At 36.7% G+C, this 22891-nt stretch overlaps 1 protein-coding gene and 1 pseudogene across 10 annotated transcripts; one reads left to right on the top strand and one right to left on the bottom strand.

Moving 5' to 3' along the window:
• Positions 1 to 713: 713 nt before the first annotated feature.
• Positions 714 to 9447, bottom strand: LOC122086939 (putative receptor-like protein kinase At4g00960). Of its 10 annotated transcripts, none has more exons than XR_006142566.1 (9): positions 7319 to 9445; positions 6554 to 6685; positions 6125 to 6255; positions 5780 to 5990; positions 5227 to 5464; positions 4484 to 4637; positions 3711 to 4211; positions 1351 to 2267; positions 714 to 922 (listed from the first exon to the last, which is right to left on the bottom strand). XR_006142566.1 is itself a non-coding variant. In XM_042655860.1 (9 exons), exons 2-9 carry the CDS (start codon positions 7741 to 7743, stop codon positions 3867 to 3869), a joined length of 1527 nt encoding a protein of 508 aa, XP_042511794.1. In that variant the 5' UTR covers positions 7744 to 7836; positions 8632 to 9442; the 3' UTR covers positions 3434 to 3866. The 10 variants fall into 10 exon arrangements, 6 of the variants coding, with proteins under 6 accessions (XP_042511794.1, XP_042511793.1, XP_042511790.1 ...); XR_006142567.1 differs by lacking the exon at positions 714 to 922 and having other exon boundaries at positions 1086 to 2038; positions 2135 to 2267; XM_042655860.1 differs by lacking the exons at positions 714 to 922; positions 1351 to 2267 and having other exon boundaries at positions 3434 to 4211; positions 7319 to 7631; positions 7741 to 7836; positions 8632 to 9442.
• Positions 9292 to 22295, top strand: LOC122086726 (annotated as a pseudogene).
• The last annotated feature ends 596 nt before the right edge of the window (positions 22296 to 22891 follow it).

The following is a 22891-nucleotide window of genomic DNA, read 5'->3' as shown; positions in this document are numbered from 1 at the left end:
TGACTAAAAGGAAGTTCAAGCAAACAGTATCTAGACCATTGGATTGGAATCTCCCACAAATTGTAATTGGGCTAATCACCTGTCCCCACCCCAATGGAGGGAGAAGGAAATGAATGACAGGTTCACATAAATGCTCCAAACTCATATTTTTTCCGGTTGTTTGGTTTGAATACTACTATTGTTTCAGATATCATTATATTTTATTAAAAATAATAGGTTGAGCCACGCAAAGGAAGAAAGTGAGATATTGTAGTAGACTAACGAAATTAGAATTAAAGGTTAGCCGTGATAACACTTAAGTGGGTTGATTTAGTAATGAATAAAGGGTAGTTTCCATGTAATGGTGCACCAAAGAGTTGCTTTTAGGGACGTAATCATCGGTTCGAATTCGAATTTTAATGCAATAGAAGAATTGTGCATTCTATTTTGTTAAGAAAAATTATATCCGAATTCGATCCGTTTATCTGGCTGATATGAAAAAAAAAAAACATCTTATTGAATTCGAATTCAAGTCTGTGATGGATATTTGGTATATATGGTATCCAAATTAAAATGTACAAATAATAGCTATATCCGATAGCAGGAGAGAAGGAGAGAAGGAGAGAGCTCATAAACGTAGCAACAGAGCTTCAGAACTACCTCAGAAGTTGTTTTAACAGAAGAAAGCGATTAACAAATTCTGGGCACCACCTTTAGCACCTGAGAAGTTACTAATGACATCCAGCCAAGCCCAACTCCTAATACCTCCCCAGAAAAGAATGGTGAATGGGAGCCAAGAAGATAACCTTGAAGACAACAACCTGGACTAACAACAATGACATCATAACTCACCAGAGAATAACATATTTTCGAAGCATAGATCGAACAACCGATGCGAAGAAAAGAACTCAAATCAACAATCCTGATCACAGATCCCACTCTTCTGAAACCAATGGAAGCACATATTTCAATATTTCAAAAAAAAAAAAAGGGGGGGGGGTATTGCGTGGACACTTTTTTTTTTTTTTTCTAAAAGATTAAAAATTTCATTAAAAATTAAAAATAAAAGATTACACAATAATCTCAATACCTGATTTTAAAACCCCCACTTTTGGCAATGCCATTAGCAGGGGAAATAAAATCAGCATTAACAGAATTGGTACCTAGGCAAGCATCATGAATAATCTCTTCCTCTATGATTCGGAAAAATTATATATATATATATATATATATATTCCGAAATTCCTATCTTAGAAGCATCCATAGCTAAGTAATCAACCATACAATTTGCCTCATGAAAGCAATGCGTGACTTTCCAACATATAAGAGTTCATAAATGTTTGCAGAGAGGTTCATTCCTGATCAGCATACCTGTGGGTATATCTAGCATGGATAGCAGTCACCACGGCTGTAGAATCATATTCGATCCATAGGGAAACCACTTCCAATTCTTTTGCCTTTTGAATACCTTCAATAAAGTTCAAAATTCTGCAACATAATTTGTCTGAATTCCAATACTTTGAATAATACCATCACAGCTCCATTATTGTATCGTATAAAACCGCTTGCCCCTGCCCTTCCGGGATTACCAATAGAGCTACCATCCACATTGAGTTTTGCCCACCATGTCATTGGCTTGCACCAAAAAATTTCCAAGATCTTTGAAGGTCGACTGGGAGTAGCATGCAGACCAAGATGCCAACAACAAAGGAGATCGATTGGCTACTTTACTACACCTTGCAAGTTGATATTGGCATCATAAAAACCATGCCTGATCTTCTCAAAGATGAGAATACTAGTTGGCTTCTTATCTTCATAACGATGAGCATTACTTTCTTTCCAGAATTGCTTGGACGCAAGGCCAAATTGCTTGACACCCCAAACTATTGACAAGTTTACTTAAAGCCCTTAGAAACTTGATGGTACTAGTATGTTGTTAGTGGTTTACTCTTATGGCCAAATCAACCCAAGTAGTGGGTGGAAGGAATCTCTGTTCATCCATTTTCCATCTTCGGCTCATTTGATTTCATTTTTCTTTTCTTTTCTTGGTATCAAAACACTGCCAAGAAATCGATGTATTGATGGAAAAGAGGTTCCATCAGACAACAAAACAAAATCCTTATATAAATTCCAAAGAAGAAAGAAAGGAAGGCACCTTCACTGTCTTTCAATTTCTGAACTTTGGTAGCTAACTATTCTTGGAGGAGTCAGACTTTCATACATAGACTTGGTTTATCCAGTCCCCTTAATTTCTTATTATCCGTCGTCATCGTCTTCGAACCCTGGGTCTGATACAATAATCTTCCACTAATCAACACAAAGGGAGAGAGTGTAACACCCCCGAATCTGGGTGAGATATGGGTGTAAGCCATCACGAGCCACCATTAAATAACGGTGCAATCTTCCAATTTTTCTTACCTAAACACATATATGTAGCGGAAGCTAATTTGAAAGCATATCATAATTATTACAGCGGAAACTAAGTCATACTAATAACTTCATTACACATCGAAAGTCTTAACATGTCTATACCTATCAAATACATGAAGCATATTGTAATCCATTATAAATTTATCACAATATTTTTTCAAGTCTAACAAAGTCTGAAATATTTATATTTTCATATTATTCCTCAGGGATTAGAAAATCAGCACCTCTATCACCAAATACACTTTATGCATAACGATATGGCACATGTTCTGACTCTATAAAATAGTTATATATCATGGGATAGGCTCAACGAGCTCAATGAGGAAAATACAATCATATCATGAAGTAGAACATACATGATTGTCTAGGGATGGTTTAGAGTTCAACCCTCCTAGTGGCTCCCTTGCAAGCACCAATGGATCCAGGGCTTAGCACAAACAATTAAAAAATAAAGAGACTTTAGCAGGATCAGTTTAGCTTATCTTCTCCAGAGTTAAGGCAAAGGGTGCACGGTACAATTAGTGCCAAAATCATGTTTCGCACGGCACCTTTTTGTGTCATGTTGAATAATGCTTTGGTAACCTCAAAAGTATAGCTTGATTGGCAAGGGAGCGTGCCTAAATGGACAAGCATCTTGAATTCAACTCTGACACAACTCACGTGTGTGGGGGCATACATATGCATTCAGGGATTAGTTGGGGCCAAAAATCTGCACACCCTTGTTAGAAAAAAAAAAAAAGAGTAATGCTTTGGTCATTTTTACTGTGGGATACATGAGGAATTTCACGGTAGGCCTCTTCTCAAATTTTTGGCCCAGCTCAACATTATGCGAATGCACCATACCCATACAGAGGACAAGACTTCATTATCCTCGCATAGTTTCATTCATAAGCCTAGCAACATGGGCTGAAGGTTCAACTAAAGTCCAGGCCAATGTAGACAGGAGTACAGGACTACTTGGTTTACCAACTTGCGACCCTCAAATTGATTCAATTTGAAAAAAATTGGATGAGCCAAAACAAAGTAGGAACAAATTGACCAACACAAACATTTGAGGAAGAGATATTAAAAAATCATCCCTTGGTATGAATCCACCCGTAACTTTACAGACTCCCAGTAATTTTTAAAATAAATGATTGGCCTAAACCAACTATTAGTCTGCAGGACAGATAAGAGGCGGGCGGTGAGCTTAACTGAATTTCGACAAAAGAAAAGGGCTAGAAAAGAAAGAAATAAAAATAAAAACAAAAATAAGTCCCTAGGACTAAAATGAATATGCAAATAGTTTCAATCAGCTTCACCTTCGCAGAGAAGTAAATCTTAGTCTTGAAAATCAAGACATCCAATCTATGCCAGAAACCTTGAAATTAATGATGCTCTTCATCCTCAGAAGTCCTGTAAATCAAAACATCCAAGCTATTGCAGGTACCTTGTGTTAATGTTTGTCATCATCAACACTATCGAGCAGACAACTCGGTAATAGACATATCATTTACCAATTTTGTTGCTGAACTACTCCTGGAATGACCTGATTTTTTTAGTGAACCATAGTCTGTGGAAAATTCACGTAACTCGATTCCGCTATGCATTAAAAAGGCTGGTGATGAGGGCAACGGGAGAGTAGTAGAGTAGCTATTGAGCATGAGAACAACAGAGGCCATGGTGGGTCTGTCAGATACATTTTCTGCAACACATAATAGTCCAATGTGAATGCATCTAATCACTTCCGAATTAGGACAATTTTCTCCCAAAGTTGGATCCATCAATGCCAAAGCAGTACCATCATTCCATTTTCTCCATGCCTACATTCATCAACATACACATGAAACTTAAAAATTAATTCAATATGCATATCAAAGTCAAGAATGATGATGTAGAATACTCAGTAGAACCAAGGTGTATAATTTAGGAAGCCAATCTGTACTGGAGTATCTGCTCAAAGTGGATTGAGTGTTGGCCACTTACTGATTTATGGTGCTATTTAACTTCTCAGTTGCCACAGAGTTAAATAGAAAGGGGGAGGGGGACCATATCCTTTTCCAGTTTGGATTCCAGTCCAGTATTTTATACTTACATAGCTAAGAAGGTCCTCGGTGCGCTCCGACGATTGATTGAAATTATTGTTCTTCTGACCACTCACGATCTCTAGAAGTAAGACTCCAAAACTAAACACATCTGTCTTAACTGAGAATAGCCCTTGCATCATGTACTCTGGCGCCATATATCCACTGTATTCCATCTCAACATAATTAGTGTCTTCGTAGAGGATTGTAAGGTTTAAGATTGTACTTCACAATATAATGTTTTCACTCCATTGCTCATGAAGTTTTAAATAATATTTATCTTCATCGAAGAACTGAATGTAATACTAGGTAAATCAATTATCTTCCAGTGGGTGATATAACTAAAATAAGAATGTCCATTCAAGGGTAAGGCTGCGTAGTTCTTTCCCCCAGACCTTATACATGCGGGAGCCTCGTGCACCGGGTACGCCTCGTTCTCTCAACTTCTCTTGGTTGAAGATGATGTCAATAAGGACTCGCTTATATGTGAAACATTAAGGCCATGTTTGGTTAGAGGTGAAGTGAGGTAAACTGGAATAAATTTTTTATTGGTGAGTGAACTGAAGTAAAATGAGGGGAAACATAAATATTTTTAGGTTGTAAGCACTAAGTAGTATAGAGAAAAGAAAAGAAGTTATTTTTGCTCTGCTCTTGGTTTATAACTCACTTCACTTCTAATCAGATGGATCAATAAAAAAAATAAAAATTCTTCGAAAACAGGTGCAATTTATGGATTTGTAGAGCTTGAACTTACTATGTTCCAACAATCCTGCTAGTATTGGCTTGAGTTTGGTCCACTACAAAGAGCCTTGCCAAGCCAAAATCTGCAATTTTTGGATTCATCTCCTCGTCTAACAAAATATTGCTGGCTTTTAGATCTCTATGAATAATCCTAAGTCGAGAATCCTCATGAAGATAAAGAAGCCCTCGAGCAATCCCTCCAATAATTTTGTAACGCTTCTCCCAGTCCAATTGTAAGCGTCTGATTGGATCTACATATGCATGATCCCAAAAAAAGTATCAAGTTAATATTCAAATCATACAGTATCCCCTCATCAAGTATTTTTAAATGCAAGTACTGCAAATAAGAAAGCATTAGAACAATAACATAATTATGCTTCAAGCTTGCTAGATAGGTGGATGATAGAATTTGAAACGTAGGTTTGAAAATTTGAGGCACTTTTCTCCAACCAAGAGTTCTAATTTCTATTAGGTAGTTTGCTTTACACATAAATGTGAAGGTAATTTTGTTTATCTAGGCACTCCAAAAACACTCAATTTCAAAGGAAGGAGGAAGAAAGACAAACCAAAAATAAAGTGATCTAGACTTGTATTTGGAACGAATTCATAGATGAGCAGCTTTTCCTCTCCTTTTAAGCAGAAGCCAAGGAGTCTAACAAGATTCCTGTGCTGTAACTTGGCCACTAATACAACCTCATTCTTAAATTCTATGTCCCCTTGTCCAGAATTTCTTGCGAGCCTCTTCACAGCCACTATTTGTCCATCCAAAAGATTACCCTGAGTATATTCATAAATTAGAAGATACAAAAATGTGAATTTCATCTATGTTGATTTTAGATACCTTCAAGTACTGGAAAACTAATATTACATACTGAATGTAACATATCTAATGTAATACAAAGACTTAGCACCTTGTAAACAGCTCCAAATCCTCCTTGTCCAAGCTTATTTGCATCAGAGAAGTTGTCTGTAGCAGTTCTTATTGTCTCAAAGTTGAATTGTAAGGATTCGGCACTTATAATCTCATCATGATCATCTTCTTCTAAAAACAGAATATGTAAAACAAACATGTAAAAATTTCCTAAACAAATGTAATTCAACGAATATAGATGCACCCTTGGTTGGTAAAAATACATATTTTACAGTTTCATTATAAATATCCATTGTCATGATTTCTTACCATCAGGCGTCAACTTTGTAAAGCCTAAATTATGAATTTTGGAAGGAGTAGATTATCAAATTTTAATACAAATTTCTACCATCTGTGGCAGCTCCTATTGTATCAAAGTTTCAATAAATTAATGAATATTGGGAGTAGTCTATGAACCAGGGTTTCTTACCATCAACTATGTGCTTCAGCTTCCTCCTTCGAGAACGTAGATAGAGGATGGATACAAGTATGATTGCAGTAAAAATTCCAACAACAGAAACAACAACAATAATGATAATAATAGATGAATTACTCCCTTTACCTGCAAAAGAAAACAAGAAAAGAGGGAGAATATGCATCAGCCAAGCTGGTCAATATCTATTTTTCAATTCAGATTGAAGATCAGGTTAATTTAATACTATACTTAGCATCAAAGTAGATTGTACTCAACTTTTAAATAATCATAGAATTGTTCGAAACTAACATTCTAGAGATACATAATCAATTGTGTATGCTTGCTAATCAACCTCCTTTATTCCAATATAATGACCAAAACCCCTTGATTTAATGGCTCACCAGGAATAATCTAAATTTGTTTCATAAAAGGTCATGTATACCCGACTACCTGAGCTAGTAACACCCCTAAAACTTTTTGAAAAGGATAATAGATATGCTTCCAACTTGAAAATATGTCTGTTTGGCCCAACCAATTAACAGAAGATTACTCTAATTAAATTGAGAATTACATCACTAGACAAAATTAATGAGTCAAGACTGAAGCAGAATTACTTGAAATTAACTTGCTGTTATGCATCAAGAGATCAATTCAAATAATATTCTTTAAGATATTGTCTATGAAATGAGTAGAACAAGATTATAGAAATAAAACAAATTAAAGTTATTATTGCATTGGCATTTTAATTAATAAAATCCTATCCTACATATATATACGTACCTTTTGTGATAGTTGGGCTCGTTGATGTTTGATAGAAAGGGTCGTTGATCTCATACCTTACAGAACAACTCGGTCTAAGAACTCTCATACCTTTTCTCCTGCTCCCATCGCAACAATTTGCAATAGTATCCACAGCCCCAACTAGACATTTGTTGCAATCATCCTGAGATAAGTCAGGAGTGCACTGCACAAGCCCGTATAAATTCTCTAGGCTTGTAAAATATGTCTCATTGGCTGCATACTTGTGGGTAGATGATCCTGACGCAGCCTGAGTTATAAGGCCATTCATCAAACCCGCCAATGTCTGATCAAACTGACCCGAGTTGGATACATTGTTGGGATTCAACAAAGAAACAGATGGAGTAGCCTCCATAACTGAGAATATAGACCTATTTGAGTACCGTAACATACACAAATCATACCATATTATGGCCTCTTTCTCAGTGGGACAACGTTGTGTAACATCATCCTTGGCCAACTGAATGCAGGAACTACAGGTTTCTGGAGTAACATCACCTCTACATAGGAGAAGACCGTAAACTTTATCAGAATTCTGGCCGATGGTGGTGTTATAGAATCCAGAAACGATTGTGGCATTAGAGGATAGAGAAGAGAGGAGGAGATTGAGGTTGGTTTGATATGTACTATTGGCAGTGTAATTTCCTGATATACAGAAGTGATAAGCATAGACAGATTGTGCAGAGCAGTGTCTCAACAGAAGCAGGGAAGAAAGAAGGAATAGCAGTCCTCCGGTGTAAGGCATTCTTGCTTCTTGCTTCTTGTTTTTCTTCCTTTTGTGGGTTAGTTTGTTAAAGAGATAGCTGGATATATGTGTTTCAGGAATTGAAAATGTCAGAGACTTCTTTAATTGTACTTCCTTTGGTGGGTTAGTTGGGAAAATAGAGCTGCCCTTTGAAATTAAACTTTCAGATTAAGAATCAGTCATTGCAGACAAAAATTTTGACTATTGGTGTTTTAAACTTGTACGGTCCTTGGTTTTACCAAGTCAACTGGGGTCTAAATACGTTCTAGACAAGCAAAAGGCAGGAATAACACTGATGAGAAAATCTCAGAAAGTGGACAGTATCTAATCATTTATTTAATTGGGTTGATCGTGGACCAAGGAATAGTAGATTAGTAAGAGGAAATTTTCATTTTCTCGGGCTGTGATTTAGTAGGGATGAAGGATAGTTGTGCTATTGAAGAAATTTACAGTAAATAAAGGGGGATGGAATTGAGTTGGGTCTGAATCTGAAAGTTCAAAAATTCGATAATTCAATTCGAACATCAGCTGGAAATCTAAAAGCACTTACGATTTCGAATTCGATTAGTTTATCAAATATCCAGATATCATCCGATCCATCCATGAAATCTCTCATACGTGAAACCCCTTAGCTGCTCCTCTGCAACTGTTTCACAAAGTCACTCAGAAGATTAGAATCGGAGTGAGTAGTAGAGAAGAAATGGATAGAAACCACAATATTGCTTTAGGGTTCTTATCTTTCACCACATAAATTAAAAAGAAAGGATATGGAGGAGATTAAGTACCAGCGAAGAAAGAAGATATAAGAAGAGAGCGCTGCCTCTGTGGCAAGACCGCCAAAGCAGGAGTCCCAGTGTCCATTGAAAAACCCAATTCTCTCTCTCTCTCTCTCTCTCTCTCTCTCTCTCTCTCTCTCTCTCTCTCTCTCTCTCTCTCTCTCTCTCTCTCTTTCTGATCGAAAATCCTAAAATTCCAAGAGTTTCTCTCACTAGCGTAGGCAACAAGGAAGAGGGTCTTCATTTCTCAGTCTTCGTTATCTCACCTTCAAATACCGGCCGTTCTAAGGTGTCTCAGCACTGACGGCAACTCTGGGCTCCTTTCTCTGTCTCAAATTTTTTATCCCAATCTCTCAGTCGTCTCTCTGGGTCTTTCTCCCTCCCACTCTCTCGGAAAAGGAAAAGCCCTCGAAGCTTAAGAATACTAAATGAAAATGGAAAAAGAGAATTCCGACGTATCTATCCATATCTTTCAGATTACAGAAAACGGAAGTCCCAGGTCTGCAGTTCAGACTCTGTTCACAGCGAGAACGAAGGAAGAAGAAATGGCGCACGTTTACCGGTTTTAACGGGACATAGTTCTAACGTACGCAGAAGCTTGTAGAAATGGCCATTGCACATTTGCAACCCCAAGAACACCAAAGAACAGTGGTCATTGGGCCAGCAGTAGCAGTTTGGGCCTGAGCCCATTGGCTTCGTCTATATCAGTTAACAATTGATATAGAAATGGTGAAGATAATTTGGGATGCGGCAAGGGCCTTTCAGCTATTCGGAGCTCTGTGTTTGGTTACTGCTTGGACCCTTCTACTTATGTTTTAAGATTTGTTTTTCTATTTTATTTTTCTATAAAATCCAGCTTGCGTTCTTTGTTTGGGTTACATTTGGGATGGGAAAGATCTTTTTAAGTATGATTATATGATCATTGAGAACTACATTGCGCACAAGCATTCTACAGATCTAGTGAATCTTTAGCTCAAAAAGGAAGAGCACCTAGATCTGTTCTCAGGCAATGATGGCTTGAATCCATCAAGACTCTCATGCCAATAGTTCAAGGAAATGGAGTAGAGATAGTGAGGTTTGAATGAATTTCTATGAAACTTAGGCAATTTGCATATCTTCTTTACTTCTCTTGGCTTTTACGATTGGAATATATGTCTACGTATCAGAGGTTTTATATACTAGAAGGATAGACAGACTGAGGTCTTAAAGCTAAGAATGGTTAAAACGAGGTGGAATGGTAAAAGGAATGCATAATAAGAAAATCTAACTCTATCAAACATGATGCTTTTGACCAATTATCAAGTAAAAACAAGCAAAATAAATAATGTAAAAGTTGTTCAATAATTAACAATAGCGGAAAAAGTAGTGTTTAACTCATTAAGTGAGATATAGTTTAACCAATATAACTTAAATCATTATCATATTTTGTTTGAGGATTGGGAAGAAAACAAGGAAGCCTGAGAATTATCAAATGATTCCTTCACAATTTCGACAATGTAAATAATAACTCCTAAATACACAACACAACTAACTGAAATGAAAACGAGTTTATTTCTTATGCTAATAGTGAAGTAAAAGAAATGTTGTTATCCATATCTTGTGATCCACCAAAAGGATTCTAGACATCTAAATGGGATGATGCACTTGGTTAAATTAAATTAAAAGATTGGGAAGTATCAACAGTTCTCTCTTTGCTTTCGTTCTATTTCGTTGTTGTTCCACATAACTCTTATGGCGCTTTTCACCTTTGTGAGGCAATTTATTATTCAGCCCATTTGGGATATCTCAAGGACACTCACTCAAGACGCTTATAGGGGCCATTGCCTGCAATGTTTTGAAGTTGTCCAAACAAACCATTAGCAGCCCTATTAACCAATGTATATCCCTTAGTCGAATTCAATGTTTTTGAGGCTATCCTTACTAGTTAAGGGCAAAGAAACCTATAAAGTTGTGTACAATCCAAGTGAACATCTTATTCAACTTTGTCTCCATCCTATCTAATCCACTATCATATTCGTTGTTTTTCATGTCCATCTCCTAAACATATAAGGTGCAGAAATGAACTTGATATATAACACATCCAAGATTTTCAAAGTATGATAACATAGAATGCCGAATGTCTCAGACCTCCAACAACTACAAGTAATAGTAGGTCCATCTAGGTTACACATAATATTGAAATCTCCTTCTTTGTCAACAATAGCAACTACGCAGTTGCACATTGTTGAACTCTCATTCTGATAATTTATGTAACAAGCAAAAAATCCATTTTTTTTTTTAAATTATACGGGTGTAAACTTCTAATAATTGACTCATAATGGGTGACATAGGAAATATATTTTTTGGAATTTAATTTCTTGTAGCAAACTCCACTTTCAACTCATTATAACGCTTATCATTCACCACCCTCTCTAAATGCTTAAAAAACTGCACAAGATCCAAATTGGATTTCACATAATCGTTCATATCTATATTCAAACTCTCATTGAGTTGTGTACTTCTTGATATGATCTAACCATGAAAATTCTTTAACTATATAATCGCTACGCAATTTCTCCCATGTATTTTTAAACTAAAGAACTTCCTCATAATGAAACATACAAGTTTTAAAAAACTTCAAAAAACTTATTCAATCCTTCATCAAACATCCTAGATGCTTGATATCATTTCACATAATATACCAAGTACACAAACCATGCCATGTATTGAGAAATACCTTAGATACCACTTTTCCTATTGTAGCATCTTGATTTGTAAAAATGGTTTATGGCTTCTTTTGCCTATGGGCTTCCAGGAAAGCCTCAATTGGCCATTTTAAAGATTTGAAAGTCTTATCACATAACAAAGCACCTAATAATTGCATATACCACTACAGTGATTATATTGAACAAATACATCGAATGGCATTTTTTTGTTAGAAGTTAGCAAGTATATTAAAAAATATAAAAAAATAAAAGAAAATAACTTATAAGTTTTACGTCCAAGCATACCTAGACGGTGTCAAACATTAATGACAAAAACGTTCCAAAAACACCCCACCTTCAACATCGTCGCACCTTGTGAAGTAGGGGTAAAAGTTTGGCTTTGACAACCCGAACCCACCCTGGCCCGCCCTGAGCCCGAATAGGGTTTGGACCAAGTTTTTTGACCCTGGGTCAGGGTTGGGTTGGGTTGGGTTGGGTTAGGGTTGAGGCCTTAACCCGGCCCAACCTAACCCAACCCAGCCTGAAATTTAACCTTGCATCTTTATAATAGAAATTAGGGCTCTAACATATATTTTATATTTCTATAATTTTTTAATATATGGGACATGAATGAAAAAAACATGTCAATCAAGGTTAATCCAACCATTATAGAAGCCAAGGTCAACCCAACCTAGGCCAACACGACCTAACCTGGCCCTAATAGGGTCAATTACGACACTATTGGGTTGGTATGAACCCGGCAAGGTTGGACCTAAACATGAACCCAATAGGGTTGGGTTGGGCCTCAGTTGAATTTTGAAGACCCAGGGTTGGGTTAGGGTTTTAAGAAACCGATCCAACCCGACCCTGTTTCACCCCTATTGGGAAGAGACCTATATTCTTTGTTGGTGCGAAATATCATATCAAAGCTAATAAGATCACCAAAATAGACATAGTCTATTAACATAGTTGGATCAATCTAGAATATATTTGTTATCTTCTCATTATCCAACTACAACATGTATATATGAGAAAAAAAACATTTGTTCTTGTTTGATTTTCAAAGTACATCAATAACTACCATCCTTACATAAGATAAATCACGATCACATTTCGTTTGGAGATAATTTTTTTGATCTTGTCTAGTGTAGTTTCTCTTTCACCTGCTTGTGTAGTCATATATTCAAATACGACCTCATGTCTTATTCTGGAATTATCGGTCAAGTCAATCTCTACTGCATGTGCATTTGATAGCTTTCGTTACGACCACATTATGTGCAAGGTAGCCATTAAATGAAGAAGATGATTTTTCTCTACAAAAAATACATTACATTGATATTGTCCATTATCAATATGCGCAATTCTCGTCTGTGCATGATAATCAGTTCTTGTTTCTACTTTAGGTTTCTTTGTATCAATATTTCGTTTGTCTTTATTCTGCAAATCGTGTTTCGTACAAGCGGATTTTCTCAAAGTTATGATTGATTTATTGGCTCAAATCTAATGTGCATAACTCACACTGAAACTTCCCCCCTAGGAATTGTGAATACATAAGCCTTGTTCTCTGAATTAAAATTCTTGCTGATCCAAAGCACATTCTCAACATCTAGACCTATGCATTTATCTCCCATAGTATTATCTCCTTCCATGTTAATCTCTGATCTATGCAAAGACCCACTTCCATTATTTAAACATACTCAATTTATAGAATAACATTTGACTCTTTTCAAATTTACCATAATGAAAGCAAAAACCAGTAAATAGAGAGAAATGCAAACCTTGAATCGCAAACCACAATGTTTGAATATGAAAAAAAAAAAAAAAAAAAAAAAAAAAAAAAAAAAAAAAGAAAAAGAAAAAGAAAAAGGGGGACACCTATAAAGCCATGAAATAAGGGCAATTTAAACCGAGGAGCTTCAACAAGGAAAATCCCCATAAAACATTCGACTAATGTTAGTTCGTTTCTCAACACCAATGAACCCGAATGTTTCAAGCTTAAAAAATGCTTAACTGGGATTGGAAAATGAGATAGCATTTAACATATACCCACTTCATCAAATTAATAGATTATAGCATATCTGAACGCTTAAGAGATACCAACTTCATCGAATCGCAGATTGACCAAAACCTTAAATCACAATCAAAACTTTCACTTTGGAAAGAAATAAGGGAGAGGGTTTCTCGAAACAGCAGATGGCTTTTGCATTAGCATAGGAACACATGTGAGACCATTGACATCTTTTTCCCAAAAAATTTCTTCTTTTGACTACCATTATTTGCTAGAGGACCAAAACGTTTTGAAAATCTAGTTTGCATCCTCTCCAGCCAACTGTACCTTCCAACGCCATCTCGGACCTTATGTCCAGCTCCAAAGCAGTGTTCATCTACAAGATCATCTCTACAAGTGATGTCTTATACACGACTCATCATGCTTCTCTCTTGCATGCTCTTGCTCATGTTAAGCACCATCACTGCCAAACCTGTTGGCTATGCCTGTATAGGTCCTTCAAGAGTTAAGTACACCACAAATAGCACCACATATCTAGCAATCTCAACCTCCTCCTCCTTTCTTTATCTTCTAATGCTACTTCGGACGCCGGATTCTATAACGCAACCATCGGAGGTGATGGTTCAGACAAAGTCTATGGTCTCTTCCTATGTAGAGGCGATACCACACCCCAAGATTGTCAAAAATGCGTGGAGACCGCCGTTGAAGAGATCAAACCACTGTGTCCCAACATGATCACAGCAGTATCTTGGTATGATAATTGTATGATTCGTTATTCAAATCAATCCATCTTCTCAATTGCAACAAGATCCAATCCTTTTTCCTTATGGTCCCAAAAATTTTACCAAATTGGATCAGTATAATAAGACAGTAGGAAATTTGATGCATAAGCTTGTGAAAGAAGCAGCTTATGGTTCTTCTACTACTTCCAAGTACTATGCAACAGGAGAAGCCAGGTACTATACAGGGTTTGACACAGTGTATGGGCTAGTGCAGTGCACCCCTGATATAACTCAGGATGAGTGCAATACATGTCTAGTTGGGATTGTTAATATTGATATTTCAGAGAAACTCTATCCAAAAGAAGGTGGGAGAGGTCTTAAACCAAGTTGTAATCTAAGGTATGAGTTCAATAGTGTTTTCTATCAACAAGCTTCTGCAACTCCTCCACACAGGAACTCAACAAGTACAGATGGTATGGATCTTGATTTGGTTAAATTTTTAGTAATCTCACAGAAGAAAAAAACTTAGATTTAGTATTGTGGTTTATGCAGGTAAAGGGAATAATTCAACTCTTAACGGTCATTATTGTCATTGTCATTGTTGTTGCAACAATTATTATAATCATAATAATCTCTGTTGTCTATCTACGTTTCCTCGCAAGGAGGAAGAAGAAACTCGAAGTTGAAGGTAAGAAAATATTGTTTATAATCTTCTTGTTCTTTTGAAATCATGGAGATAACATGTCTAGGAAATTGTCTATGGGATGGGGAACACTGCCTGGTTGCATGGCCAATGTGTTAGTGTAGAAACCACAATTACTGCACTGATCAATGTGTTAGTGCAGAAACCACAATTACTGCACTGATCATTCTTGCCTCAGTCCTCTGCTTAGGTTTACAGAGGAGAAAGCCAAAAAGCAAATTCGATGGTAAGATCTAAGTATATATCTGTGTATATACTTGAAGGAAAAAACTAGGACTTGAAAAATCCCTATTTCCCCGGATTTTGGTATATCTCGATCCTGTAATCTAGTATCAGAGCCACGGTGGTGGTGGATTCGGTTTATTTCTTTGCAGATTACAGGATCGAGATATACCAAAATCCAGGGATATAGGGATCTCCTGGTTCTGTATGGCAATCAGAACGAGATAGGTGCAATACCTTACTCCAATCCAGCAAGGAGACTAACACTGAGATGGGTGCAATACCTTACTCAGTCCTAAATATGCAACAGAAAAGATAAACAAAGAAAGAACAAAACCATAAACTTAAAATAAAGGATAAGAAATTGCACAAAATAGCTGCTTGACCAGATCTATCTTTCAGAATCAAGAGGCACGATTGTAGGCTTTGATCTGAGGATAGAATAAGAAGTTGTTGTATGCAGATGCAGATGCAGAAAGCTTAATAATGCATTCAAAGAAAATAATATATTTGAAAATAATGTTTACTATATTTGGAGATTGGTTTGGGTAGGCTTGGGTTGGAGGATTTGAGAAGAAGAAGGATGTTTCGGTAGGAGTCTTTGAGCTGTGGGTAGCTAACCTTTGAAGGACGATCAGACTTGAGATGATCGGAGCCTGTTGTTGAAGTCCGGGAGGTGCTCTGAGAGATCTTAGAAGAACTTCTGAGGGCACAGCTTGCTTCGGAGCTTCTAAGTTCTAGGTTTACAAGTTTGAGGAGTTGTAAAATTTTCAAGTCTAAATTTTCAAGTATCCCTATTTCCCTGGATTTTGGTATATCTCGATCCTGTAATCTGGTATCAGAGCCACGGTGGTGGTGGATTCGGTTTATTTCTTTTCTTTTGAGTAATCATTTTATTTCTTAAGTTTTTCGACGCGGTATATGCCTTTGGACTCTTGGGAGGAGTGGCAGAAGAGTGTAAGACCACGTTTGTGCCCAAGTTATGTTGGAAATACCATCCTAAAACTTAGATCTAGGAGGTTACCCCAAGACTAAGAATTCTCAATTTATGGATCGTTTACCCCGCTCCATGTCTATGAGATCGGCAGGTGAGGCGAGCACAAGTTCTAACGTGCTCGATTATGATGAACAAACAATAAGAATTAACCGAAGACTTCAAAGCTGGGATATGCCCAAAATTTCAAGAAATGATCTTTATGATCGAGACTGGTTCGGACTCGAAACAGTCAAAACCGTAGAACAAACTATTAATTTTACCCCTCAAACACAAGAAATTCAACTTTTTGATCCAATCACTTTACAAGAATTATACAAAGACCGCAAATATAATTATGTCCATATTGGATTAGTCCAAGTGGCCATCAAACCCTTTCACCGAGAATGACTCAACACTTCTATGTTGTTAGCCCTTCGGGACCAAAGATTCCTTGAGTTCAATGATTCCCTTCTGGGAGCCATTGAAACCAACCTTTGTTATGGACCTGTCCATTTCAATGTCTACCCAAATATGTCCATAGCCCTTGAGGACCCAAATATTTTACATTCACTCAAACTTAACCTCAAAACTCACGGTTACAAATTGATGCATGGAACCATTCCAATTTTCATCATCCATCGCATTAAATACAAAGCCATGAAATCAGTCTAACCACGTGCCAAACGAACATCTTCAAAAGGCCAAATCCTTTACCTTGAAACTGATTGTATTTAGGGTCAAATTGTTTATCCAAAACTTAGCCGTTGGGAGGACATTACCTTCCCTGAGGAATGGCAGCTGCAAACGACTGTAATTCCCCCTCAAGTTTCAAACACCAGTATCCGTTCTATTTGCCGAAGGTTCATTTGAGGGTTGATTCTGGACTGGTGTTTGTGGATCACTTAAATGTGCTTCAGCAGCATTAAGGATAGTTGGATGTTGGTTAATTTGATCTAGAACAAAAGATTTGTTAAGGGCGAGTTGTTGTTTTTGAGGAATATTATATGGTTTGAATAAAGAAACAGAAGTTGGAACTAGAGCCGGAGTCATAGATGATGAAGCTATTGGTTTTGGTTGGACAAGGTTCTCAACTCTAGATAGTTGGTTACCTATGGTTTGAAGACTTAAATTTGCAAAGTTTAATTATTCAATTTGTCTTCTATTTGGGTCTTCATGTTCAGCAATTTTGAACGGAGAAGCAGTTATTTCATTATCTTTGTAGTTGTGTTTGATGTTTTCCACCGGAGGATGGATAGCATTAGTAGTTGGACCATCATAAAGGGTCTAGGATTTATGTGAAGTAGTTTGAGTACATACTTGATTATGCCAGGGATAGTAAACATTATTATCCTGGGCATAAATATCAAAATATGTAAAGAAGAAAACATTTGTTTTAAGGTTTGTCATAAAATTATACCAGTTTGTTTGAATTTGAGCTTGTTGTTCAAGATTGAAAGTTCTTAAGAACCATTCTCTCTTTTCTTTGTTTTTCGGGGATTCAAAATTGGTTCGAAGTAGAGGTTTGTCAATTTGATAATCTGTGGTTACTTGAATCATACGTACTTCTGGGTTTCTAGAATCATGCAGAGGTGGAGCAGCAACCTCAGAGTGAGTTGGAGATTGTCGATCAGGTACCTCAGATGAGGTAGATTCAGGGAAAGTTGTTTCGTAAGTTCCCTGGACAACATTTTGGTTGGTTTGTACTCCAACAAGGTTGGGAGTAGTCCTAGTTTGAGAAACCCATTGGTTTAGGTTAGAAGAAGTCGATGCCTCAGAGCATGACCTTCTTGAATTTTGGTAAACAGGAGGGGGTGTTTGTTGGTTAAACCGAATGGACACTAATCCGTCTAAGTCTTGGGAAATAGAACGGATACTGGTGTTTGAAACTTGAGGGGGAATTGCAGTCGTTTGCACCTGGCATTCCTCAGGGAAGGTAATGTCCTCCCAACGGCTAAGTTTTGGGTAAACAATTTGACCCTGAATACAATCAGTTTCAAGGTAAAGGGTTTGGCCTTTTGAAGATGTTCGTTTGGCACGAGGTTGGATAGATTTCATAGCTTTGTATTTAATGTGATGGATAATGAAAATTGGAATGGTTCCATGCATTAATTTGTAACTTTGAGTTTTGAGGTTAAGTTTGAATGAATGTAAAATATTTGGGTCCTCAAGGGCTATGGACATATTTTGGTAGACATTGAAATGGACAGGTCCATAACAAAGGCTTGTTTCAATGGCTCTCAGAAGGGAATCATTGAACTCAAGGAATCTTTGGTCCCGAAGGGCTAACAACATAGAAGTGTTGAGTCCTTCTCGGTGAAGGGGTTTGATGGCCAGTTGGACTAATCCAATATGGACATAATTATATTTGTGGTCTTTGTATAATTCTTGTAAAGTGATTGGATCAAAAAGTTGAATTTCTTGTGTTTGAGGGGTAAAATTAATAGTTTGTTCTACGGTCTTGACTGTTTTGAGTCCGAACCAGTCTCAATCATAGAGATCATTTCTTGAAATTTTGGGCATATCCCAGCTTTGAAGTCTTCGGTTAATTCTTGTTGTTTGTTCATCATAATCGAGCACATTAGAACTTGTGCTCGCCTCACCTGCCGATCTCATTGACATAGAGCGGGGTAAACGATTCATAATTTGAGAAGTCTTAGTCTTGGGGTAACCACCTAGATCTAATTTTTAGAATGGTATTTCCAACATAACTTGGGCACAAACGTGGTCTTACACTCTTCTGCCACTCCTCCCAAGAGTCCAAAGGCATATACCGCGTCGAAAAACTTAAGAAATAAAATAATTACTCAAAAGAAAAGAAATCTGCAAAGAAATAAACCGAATCCACCACCACCGTGGCTCTGATACCAGATTATAGGATCGAGATATGCTAAAATCCAGGGAAATAGGGATCTCCTGGTTCTATATAGCAATCAGAACGAGATAGGTGCAATCTATATATATATATATATATATATAAATAGATATATGAGAGTGTGTGTGTGTGGTTTATGGTGTTTTCCAAATTAATTAAGGTATTCATATGGCTTCATATTAATATTGATTTTTTTTTGGGGGGGGGGGGGTGTGGGGGTTGCTTTATATATATTCTTAATTAAGTTGTGGATGAAATTGGCAATGTGGAATCATTGCAATTTGACTTCGATACAATAAGAGCTGCCACAAACAACTTCTCCGAGGTTAATAAGCTTGGGCAAGGTGGATTTGGTGTTGTTTACAAGGTATTGCCTTATGGATATTGCCATGCTAAATACAGGAATGCCTTACATTTCAAATTCTTGGATTATTTGAACTGAATTACTCAATTTTCTTTGAATCATCTAATATCTATTACATAATCAGGGTGGGCTTTCAAATAGCTTAATACTAGCTGTGGAGAGGCTTTCTGACAATTCTAGACAAGGTGAAATAGAATTTAAGAATGAGATTGTATTATTGGCCAAGTTACAACACAGGAATCTTGTAAGACTCCTTGGCTTTTGCTTGGAAGGAGAAGAAAAGCTACTTATCTATGAATTTGTATAGAACGGACGTCTTGACAAGTTTATTTTTGGTTTGATCTCTCTCCCTCTCTCAATTTAGTTGTGAACCTTTAAAATAATTCATGTTTCCCCTCCCCTCTAATTCTCTATTTTTAGTACCAGCACTACAACTAGTTGATTTAGTCCACACTAAGTTACTTGATACTTATCCTGGAACATGTAGATAGAAACAGATGTGAACAACTGGATTGGGAAGGGCGTTACAGAATCATAGGAGGAATTGCTCGAGGGCTTCTTTATCTTCACGAAGATTCTCGACTTAGGATTATACATCGAGATCTCAAAACCAACAACATTTTGTTAGATGAAGAAATGAATCCAAAAATTTCTGACTTTGGCTTGGCAAGGCTGTTTCCAATCAATCAAAATCAAGTCAGTGCAAGTAGAATTGTTGTAACATTGTAAGTCACAATCTCTTTGAATCCACTGACTATAGCTACATTTGTAAAGTTATTATAGCTACATTTGTAAAGTTACCAAAATCTTCTTGCAATCTAGCTACAATTGAGCATCTTTTTACTGAACAAAAAAGAAGAAGAAGAAGAAGAAGAAAGGGAAAACTTAGTGGATAGAGTTAGTTACTTGAGATTGTTTTAATTCCCTTAGTAATCATGTAGAATTTTATTTTATTTTATCCTTTAAATGATATGTGTTCATTAACACTGAAATTAAACCAATACCATATTGTGAATAAGTTGAAAATTCATTGCTTTTTTTAACTTGAACCTAAGTGTTTTGAGATGGCCTGCAGTGGATACATGGCCCCAGAGTATGCATTCCATGGACGATTATCACTTAAAACTGATGTATTTAGCTTTGGTGTCTTACGTCTAGAAATTATAAGTGGCCAGAAGAGATTTCTCCATCAGTCAGATCCTCCCCAGAACCTTCTGAGCTATGTAAGTAGAACTTTTGGAATATGTGATCAATATATACTGTAAAGAATCTGGATCAAGTTCACGTACGAGAACAGTTTTGTATGTGTGGATTTAGAATCTATTACATAAAGAGAGAGAGAAAGTGGATTCTAAATCCATGGACCAGAGATGTACGAGATTGTTCTCGTATGTAAACCTCTATTGTAGAAGGAGATTCTCAACCTAATTAATAGAGGTTTGATTTTGTGTTATGCCATTAATTAATGACATATTAATCATTAACTATTACTACAAGGAAGATATAGGTGGGTCCTTATGATTGAGGAGTGCAAGAATAATATCAGTTACTATTCAGTGAGTCCAAAGTGAAATCAAGAATGCCATTATATTCATATGAAAAAATAACATGTTTGTGACCTTATTAACTCTAGCCTTAGCTTTTAACCTTGCATTGCTCATTTTGTTTTAAAATTTGATCACTGAGATGGATAGGCAGTCCAGTCATATTGACATCCACATTTATCCATGTATTCCATGTGGTAAAGAAGCATGGCCATGTTGGGGATGAAGTTCTAGCTCGATGGTAGGTAGTTAGGCAGTTGAGCTCTAGCGTAAGTTTCAGGGAAAGTCTCTAGTTTAACAGTCCTGCCCTCACCTTCTTAAAAAGTAGTAATAGTTTAGTAATCAGTAATAAGTGTAGCCCAATGGGCTTCCTTACTGGCCACTTGTGGATCCCCAGTTTGACCCCTTGTGGGTCCTATCTAGCCCTAGTGTGAGTCTTGCATAAAAAAAAAAAATAAAGAAAGAAAAAAAGGAACATGGTTGTGTCATTTATTTTTTTTCACATAAAAAGAAGGGAAAAATAAACCTGAAAGGCAGTGTGACCCCTACACCAAACTCCAAACACGGAGGAGGGCAAAATGGCTGCACTGCGAGGAAATCCCACCCTTGTTGATGCTTTCACAGACACTCCCATTACCCCGGCGTTTGGACAGGATCTACATTGCCTTTCAGGAAACCCTTTTCCTATAAAGAAAGGGGAAAAGAGTGTGCGAGAGAAAAAATATTATAAGAACAACTTTTCTTGGTTAAGATTTATAGATCTAAACCTACTTAAAGAAAATGAATATGATCCAAACTTAAATGATACCCAACCAACCCATTGTTCTTATTCCTATGGTACCACATTAATTGTTAACACCATTTGATAGTTGAGCATTGTCACACTTACCCCTATTCCATATAAATTCAATAACTAATCTTTAAGTTCCAATTGATATGCTGATGAAATTTTATAGGCATGGAGAAATTGGAGGGAAGGCACACCCTTAGAGGTGATAGATCCAATATTGAAGGAAAATTGTTCAATAAGTGAAGTGATGAGGTGCATTCACATCGGATTATTATGTGTTCAAGAAAGTGTAGCTGATAGACTCACCATGACTTCTGCTGTTCAAATGCTCAGTAGCAACTCCAGTCCTCTCCCATTGCCCTCATTGCCTGCCTATTTTGAGCATAATCGATCAGACCCTGACAACCATTCCAGACAACATCATTCACAGGGGACTGACTTGGCTGAATCTTCAAACCAGCTTCTGAGGTCTATAAATGAGATATCTATAACCGAGTTAAACCCTCGATAAATACAAATACAGGTTGGTTATGTATATAAGCACCGATTTTTCGTTGGATTGGCACCTTAATTAGTTGCAGACTTTTCAACTACTTTTGGACTAAGTTTAATTTATTTACTTTTTTTTACTTTCAAGTACTATAACATACATGAAGAGAGCTTCCAATGATATTTTTGTGCACTTGTGGTGAGTCAATGGTTGATATCTACGGATAGTACTAACTACACACCGGTCTCTCTGTGTACATGATATAAATGGTAATGGGGGTGACATTCAACAGCTTTCCACTGCACGTGTAGGGACAATATTGAAGAAAGAGTTGTCGGATTTTGATTGGATGAAATCTAAGACCTTAATACCTATTTTGTGAAGAGTTTACGAAAAGTATTTATTTTATTATCACTAAAAATTAAAGAGGAAAAAACTTTGCCAGTCTAATGTTCCCTACGCCTAGACATAGATAGATACACTACCCCGTGCACACTTAGTATTTTCACGCCTAACCATGTTTAGGAGTGAGAACCCTAGATTGGCAGGTTCCTGGCTCTTAAATTAATTATATTTGAAATTTTATTTCAAATGTTTTTTTGTGTCCAATCTTTGGTTTTGAAATTTCATAATTAATTGCAATAGATTTATATTATGGT

This window comes from Macadamia integrifolia, chromosome 8 (genome assembly GCF_013358625.1).
Source record: "Macadamia integrifolia cultivar HAES 741 chromosome 8, SCU_Mint_v3, whole genome shotgun sequence".
In the NCBI taxonomy this organism is placed as follows: domain Eukaryota; kingdom Viridiplantae; phylum Streptophyta; class Magnoliopsida; order Proteales; family Proteaceae; genus Macadamia; species Macadamia integrifolia.
Note: the sequence above shows the minus strand (reverse complement) of the source record. Positions and strands in the feature narration are given on the sequence as shown.

What these genes read in the sequence shown, in the direction of transcription:
- LOC122086939 (XM_042655855.1), bottom strand. Translation starts at nt 8,081, where the DNA reads ATGCCTTACACCGGAGGACTGCTATTCCTTCTTTCTTCCCTGCTTCTG. An exon ending in GATTTGGAGCTGTTTACAAG is followed by an intron (nt 5,991 to 6,124) that starts GTGCTAAGTCTT and finishes GAATATACTCAG; the next exon opens with GGTAATCTTTTGGATGGACA. An exon ending in AGCAGGATTGTTGGAACATA is followed by an intron (nt 4,638 to 5,226) that starts GTAAGTTCAAGC and finishes GATGGAATACAG; the next exon opens with TGGATATATGGCGCCAGAGT.